This window comes from Echinops telfairi, unplaced genomic scaffold, assembly GCF_000313985.2.
Source record: "Echinops telfairi isolate 266 unplaced genomic scaffold, ASM31398v2 ScPeMD7_7459;HRSCAF=8497, whole genome shotgun sequence".
NCBI lineage: Eukaryota > Metazoa > Chordata > Mammalia > Afrosoricida > Tenrecidae > Echinops > Echinops telfairi.
The window spans coordinates 4,880,871-4,887,883 of NW_022111359.1; the positions used below are offsets into that span (position 1 = coordinate 4,880,871).

Here is a 7,013-nt window from a genome sequence, read left to right on the forward strand (position 1 = left end):
AGTCTCATCTTTCTCCCTCCAGGGCCAACAGGTGGTGCGTTTGGTACCAGCGGGCGGAGCTTTCTGGGACCAACGAGAGTAGAGTTTGAAGCCAGTGGGTAGGGTTTTCAGACTAGTGGGCGGAGCCTCCGGGACGAACTCTCTTTGTACCCATTGGTCACTGGAGGTATTCAAGAAGGTGGCATGGAAGCCACTCAAGAGACTTGGGCCTGGGATGAGATGGGAAGAAACCAAGTGTCCAGGTTTCCTGTAGACCCAGTCCAAATATTGAGATATACTCCTGTGTCTCCATCTGCGACTAGAAGTGCAGGGTGCTTGTGTTTCTGCGCTGCTAAGCCCATCTAATTATAAAACTCTTCGGCAAGTCCTAAGAGGACAAGGTGGGAAGGGGGCTATGGGACCAGGCTCTGCCACGTTTGTGCTGCGTGCCCTCTCTGCGAAGCGATTCAGCCTCTCTGGGCCTTGCATCCCTCACCGCTCCAGTGTGGATCAGAAATGTCCCAACTTGGTGGTGTTGTTTGGAGAAACGAAATGAAGAGTCGGGAATGGCTCCTGGGGAGCAGCCAGTCTTTAGTTAACATTAGCGAGAACTGCCCAAAGGACAAGCCCAGCTGTCTTGGACGGAGTACAGCCAGATGCTCCTTAGAGGCAAGGAGGGCGAGACTTGGTCTCACGTACTTTGAGCATGATGTCAGGAGAGACCGGTCCCTGGAGAAGGACATCATGCTTGGTAAAGCAGAGGGTCAGTGAAAAAGGAAGGCCCTTAAGGAGATGGAAGGACACTGTGGCTGCAGCCACGGGCTCAGGCAAAGGAGCCATTGCGAGGATGGTGCAGGACCGGGCAGTGTTTCCTTCTGTTGTGCACGGGCTGCTGTGGGTTTGAACAGATTTGATGGCACCTAACAACATAACAAGTGAGAATGATAATGCTGATAACCTGCATCTGGGTTATTCCATCCGCAAGGAGGGAGAGAAATGAAGGGGACCCCAGACAGAATGGTGGGGTCCCGAGGAAAGGCCGAGGGCAGGGTCTGAGCTTCTCTGGTGACACGAAGGAGAAGGAGAGTCCAACTCCTCATTGGTCCGAGGATGATCGCTAAGAGGCAGGGGTTAGATACACCACCACCTCCATCCATCTACGCCCTGTTCTGATACCAACCATCCCTCCCAGGGCACTCTGCTTCTCTGCTGGTCATCCGGGGCATGGCCCCACAGAACTCACAGACAACCCTCATGATCATGGGGGCTCCTTGGAAGCCCAGATGGAGAGACTTCCTCTCACGGACTTTGGACATGCCGTCAGGAAAGATCAGTCCCTGGAGAAGGACATCATGCTTGGTAAAGTGGAGGGGCAGCAAAAGAGAGGGAGGCCCCTAGACAAGATGGATGGACACAGTGGTTACAACCCCAGGCTCAGACATGACAAGGGTTGTGAGGTTGGCGCAGAACCGGGCGTTGTTTCATTGTGTTGTATGAACTCACCACACGGCACCCGTCAACAACGTTAAGAAGCTAACAGGTGACACGAGGAAGCAAGTTCAAGCTCAGAAACATTAAGGATACAGTACTTTGGTCCAAAGCAGCATCTCTTCTCAGTCATGCTGCCAGGCATGGCTCTCACTGGTCCAGCGCCTCTTCACCAGGCCACCCCTTAGCTTCTGCCCTCCTGGAACAAACGTTACTAAGCCAGCCCCCTGCCTGAAGGCACCAAGCTTTATTCATTTTGGTGGACTGCTCTCTCTCATGGTCACTGCTGCGGTGGCCTCTCCACACCAGTAACTGGCTAGGGCCTGGACCATGTCCCTGCCAGCGGAAAGGAAAGTCAGTCAACAGCCTGGCCCTGTCTCGGTTCTCTGGTGCTGCTGTAACACAAAGACCACAGGGGGGTGCCTGAGTGTACAGACATTTATTTCCTCACACGTAAGGAGGCCAAAGGTCCAGATTTTGTTTCTAGTTCCTTGGCGACATCCAAGTGCCTCCCTCCCCATCCCTCTCTTCCATCCTGTGCCACCACCCACCTACCCCCAGCTTGCGACTCTGCCTCGCCTGTACCTTTCTAGCTCACTGCTGCTGTCGCTAGGTGTTGCCTGATCCCCTCCGCCTCAGAGTGACCAGATATATAACCTAGCAAAACACTTGCCGGTCCTGCGCCGTGCTCACAGTTGTTCTTAGGTTTGAGCCCGTTGCTGCAGTCACTGTGTCCCCCATCTCCTTGAGAGCCTTGCTGGGTTTTGCTGCCCCTCTACCAAGCATGATGTCCTTCTCCAGGGACTGGTCTCTCCTGACCACAAGGACGACGTCTCTCCATCCTTGCTTCTGAGGAGCGCTCTGCTTGTACTTCCTCTGAGACGGATTTGTTTGTTCTTTTGGCAAATAGGGTTTCATTCGCAGAACAAAGAAACACTCTCCCTCCAATGAGGTGACACCTTGTTTGGGTGTGGTGGTTGTTAGGCGCCCCAGCTGAAGTCCGGTGACACCATGTGACACGGGTGAGCAGCTCCAAAGCGTTTGCAAGGCTGTGACTGTTTGGCAATCGATGGCCAGGCCTTTCCTCCAAGGTGCCCCTGAGTGGGTTTGAACCGCCCACCTTTTGGCTGGTAATTGAGTGTTCGATCATTTCTGTCACCCAAGGACTCCTTCCACAGGTTGGGCTGCTAACTCGGAGGTCAGCAGTTCGAGACCACCAGCTGCTCCATGGGTGAAAGAGGAGGCTGTCTGCTCCTGTAGAGAGTTACATTGAAAACCCACAAGGGTAGTTCCACCTGCCCTCTAGGGTAAGGTGACCAGATTTTAACATTGGTAAAGCGGGACACTATTGATAAAACTCATATCCTGGTGAAATAGCCACATGGCAGCCGAAAACCGTATACCCTAGCTTGTGGTACATTCTTTCCAAAAATCTGACTTTTTTAAAATGCCGCGAGACGCGGGGCAAATTGTTAAAAACCGGGACTGTCCCGCCAAAAACGGGACGTCCGGTCACCTTACTCTAGGGGCACTGGGAGTCGGAATCGGCTGGATGGCTGTGAATTTGGAGCGCCATGGACAGTTGATTCCGACTCCCAGCGCCCCTAGAGGGCAGGCTGGAACTGCTCCTGGAGGTCTATGAGACTGTAACTTTATGGGAGCAGACAGCCTCTTCTTTCCCCCTTGGGGGGGTTAGCACCCCAATGCCTAACCCACTGCACCACCCACTCCATCAAAACAGCAGCCGAGGAAACACAATGGGCAGTGCTTCTCCCCTGCCCCATTGGTCGCTCTGAGTTAGAATTAACAGCTCTCCATAGCACCAAGAATGCTTCGGGCATAGCGGTTACCCGCTGGGTTGTCCACTGCAAGGTCAGCAGTTCAAAACCACCAGCTTCTCAAAGGGAGAAAACCGGGGCTCTCTACTCCTGTAGAGTCAGTCTTGGAAACCCACAGAGGCCGTTCTACCCTGTCCTCTAGGGGCGCTGTGAGTTGGCAATGACTCAGGGTAGTGAGTGAGTTTCAGAGGGCCTTGGGGAGGCCAGGGCCTGACCCCTGGAACCTGACGGAGCTCCCTGGGGTACCCCCGCCCCTGCCACTGACCTGTGTCCTCTCCTCCCCCAGGAGCAGCCAAGGTTTTCTGCACCTGAAGTTTGCACGCATCCGGGAGAACCAGGTGGTGCTGGGCCAGCACAGCGGCCTCTTCCCCAGCGTGCCTGAGCTGCTGCTCCACTACAGCGCCCGCCCGCTGCCCGTGCAGGGCGCCGAGCACCTGGCCCTGCTCTACCCGGTCACCACCACGCAGCCCCCCTGACCAGGCTCACCGCCAGCTGGCTGTCGTCTGGAAGGAGGGAGTGGGACACACAGCCTAGTGGACAGATGCCCCACGCCAGGGGATGAGTTGGGAATGCCATGCCAGCCTGCTGCTGGGTTTTAGGGCCCAGAACTGCCCCTCAGAACCCCCCTGGGCCTGGAAAATAAATAAGCTATTGTGTCTTCCGTGTCCTTGATGGGCAGCTGGGAGGGACGTGTGGACCCTGGATGCCATGTGAGCCTGCAGTCCCATGTGTCCTCTGTGGCCTGGCCGCAGGGAGAGCAGCCAGTGTGATGCTAGGTTAGGATGGGGGGTAGGGGGGCTGTCCAGAGGCACCAGATTGTGACGTTTGGATGGGGTAACGGCGTCCCCTGAAATAAAAATAAAACCAATTCATCGAGACCCTAGGGGACTGATAGCACTGACCCTGTGTGTTTCCCAGACTAACTTTTGATGGGGTCAGACGGCCTCATCTCCCTTCCGCAAAGCGGCCGGGTGTGTTCAAGAGGACAGCCTCTCGGTTAACAGCCGAGTGCTTAAGCACTGTGCCACCAGGGCCTCTGGGCTTCCCAGCAGGCAGAGGCAGAAGCAATGCCAGAGAGAGCCGGGCTGGGGCAGGCTGTGAGGTGCCCAGCCTCGGCCTCCCCTCCCCCAGCCGGGCAGCCTGGCGGGAGTTGCCGGAAGGACATCTGTCCCCATGGAAACAGCATCCGTGGGGGAGGGGAGCAGGCGCAGCTGGTGTCACTTGAAGGTGATCGTCAAGCAGCAGACCCTCCCTGGGGGCTGATAAACACGGAGGAACCCTTGACCTCTCCCGCCCCGCCCCCCTGTCCCTAGGGGCTGCCTGTGAGGGAGGGGGCTTCCTGTTCAGAGCACCTCTGGGCGGCTGGGCACACTGTCTCCCTGCCCTCCCCTCCCCATGTGTCCCGACAAGGACTGGCGAGCTGTCACAGAATGCCTCTCCAGCGTCTCTGGGTCCCCCTGCCGCCCCTCCTGTCTGCCTGCTGGTTGTCAGAGCTGCTGGACCCCTTAACCCATCCGCAGCACAACCACTCCCCTGCCAAGCTGAAGGTCGGTGGTTGGAACCCACCCAGCGGCTCTGAAAACCCCACTAGGCCGTACGTTCCCCAAACCAAACTCACCGCCGTTGAGTCCAGGAGGACTGATAATGATCCTGCAAGGCCAGGGAGGCACTGCCCCTGTGAATTTCTGAGAGTGTAACTTGTTTACGGTGCTAGAAAGCCTGTCTTTCTCCCTCAGAGAGGTTGGTGGTTTGAACTCCTCACCTTGCAAACTGCTGTCCATCGCTTAACCATTCCGCTGACACAGGAGCTAAGGTCCCTCAGTGGCTTAGCCTTGCCCCTAAATTATGCCGGCAGCTGCGGGCCAGGCTGTCCCGTATGTACCCGGAGCCCATGCATGACAGAGCCAATCCCCACAGTGGGCTGAGGCTCCACCCACTGAGATCCAGGGACTGATTTTCGAACGTGGTTTGCCAGGTGTTTCTTTCTCCTCTCACTTGAGTCCAGAGGCTCCTCTGAAACCTGCTGCCATGACAACTCCAGAGAGAGGGGGTGGCTGGAACACTGGTTTGCATGGGGGTGGGGGGTGGGGAGCGGGGCAAGAATTCTAACCCCAGACCAACAAACATCTGGCTGGATTTTCAACAGACTTTATTGAGTGGTCTGGGGGCAGTAGTAGGCTCCTCATAGGTCAGATTGTCACATAGATGGAGCCCCTGGCGGGGTCTCTTCTGGTTCCTGGGGGTCAAGCCCCCCCTTCCTACTCTGGGAGATCCTTCTGGCTGTGGCTTCTTGAAGGCACCTGGGCTGGCACAAGCCTGGATGGTAGAGATGAGGTGGCTGGACTTCCAGCCGGAGCCAGGCTTGGGGGACACACGTGGCTGTGACTGGTGGTATCGCGTGGCCGAATACAGGCTGCCGTGTTTAGGGTTCAGCCCCTTTTCGTCCCCTCCTGTCTCCTTTGGGGTCCCCCGGTGTCGGTATAGGACGTTGCTATAGAAAGGATTCTCTGGGGGGAGGGGAGGGGAGAGAAAGGGAGTGACAACAGCCAAAAAGTGTTGCCCTCCTCCATCTATCTTCCCTTCCACCTGTCTTGCAACCCACCCGCTTTCCGAGGGTACCCAGACCCGCTATCAGGAGGCTGCAGTTCCTGCCTCCGCCACGAGGGGCGAGGGCGCCAGAGGACGGGAGCGCCCGCAGTTACCTGCGTCTTTACCTGAGTCTTTGAGGCGGTAGCGACGGTAGCCCCAGACCCCAACAGCCAGCGCGACAGCGGCCACGATCAGGAACCCCACCACTGGCAGAACGTAGAGGTGTGCTGGTGGGGCGGAGGCGGGGGAGAGGGCGGTCTGAATAGGGCCCCGGGTGTGGGGACGGAGCTGGGGGAGGGGCAGGAGGGCGGAGCTCACCTGGGACGTTTCCGAAAGGGGTCCCTCTAGGGCAATCTGCAAAGGAGAAATGTTGATCTTGGGGGGGGTGTCCACCAGGGAGTTCAGCCCCCTGTACCCTTCAGCCTCAGGACCCTGCCCCAGCTACTTTGGGCGATAGGCTGAGAAATGAGGATAATCTTGCTTTTCTTGCTGGGCGATTGTGGAGCACATACATGACTTGACTCATGAATCCCAACACCCATATGGACACCAGCCTCATGGTGAGCTCCGTTACCGCCCCCCCACCTTGTCCCAGTTCTGTAATGATGCTATAACCGAAATAGCCGAAAGGGGAGACTTTCACAAACAGATATTTATTTTCTCACAGTGAGGAGGTGAGGTGTGCCAATTCAGCAACTGACTTGACCCAACCTCAACTAATCTTGTATCATTATCATCACAAAGTAAACCCAGCCTCAAATGGAATCATAACCACGTCGGGGTTAGGACTTACATACAACACACCAGGCTCATTTCAATCCACACATCCACCGTGAGCTCCACCTCCCTCACTATCAGCTCCACCACCTTCCTGAGTCCCACCACCTCTACCATGACCTCCACCATCACACCATGACCTCCACCACCCCACCATGACTCCACCATCTCCAGCATGAGCTCCCTCATCCTCATTTCCAGCTCTACCACCTTGAGGCGTCCCACCATCCCCATCTCAAACTCCATCAGCCTGACTGTCACCTCCATCACCTTCATGGGTTCTACCAGCCCCACCAGGATCTTCACAGCCAATTCCCACAAGCTCCATCATTTTCCTCTTGA

The 7,013-nt window shown here is 56.5% G+C and overlaps 2 protein-coding genes across 2 annotated transcripts in view; one reads left to right on the forward strand and one right to left on the reverse strand.

Annotated features, from left to right (window-relative positions):
- The window catches only part of SHD (Src homology 2 domain containing transforming protein D), an 11,846-nt gene extending 7,886 nt beyond the window's left edge, over positions 1 to 3,960 (forward strand). Inside the window, exon 4 of the mRNA XM_013007654.2 lies at positions 3,592 to 3,960. Within this exon, the coding sequence (XP_012863108.1) occupies positions 3,592 to 3,781 (190 nt within the window). The 3' untranslated portion in view covers positions 3,782 to 3,960. The remainder of the gene's footprint in view (positions 1 to 3,591) is intronic.
- A 1,480-nt stretch (positions 3,961 to 5,440) lies between these two features.
- Positions 5,441 to 7,013, reverse strand: part of TMIGD2 (transmembrane and immunoglobulin domain containing 2) — a 20,101-nt gene continuing 18,528 nt past the window's right edge. The window contains exons 3-5 of the mRNA XM_045300056.1: positions 6,213 to 6,248; positions 6,020 to 6,121; positions 5,441 to 5,812 (exon numbers count right to left, since the gene is read on the reverse strand). Of these exons, the coding sequence (XP_045155991.1) occupies positions 5,445 to 5,812; positions 6,020 to 6,121; positions 6,213 to 6,248 (506 nt within the window). The 3' untranslated portion in view covers positions 5,441 to 5,444. The remainder of the gene's footprint in view (positions 5,813 to 6,019; positions 6,122 to 6,212; positions 6,249 to 7,013) is intronic.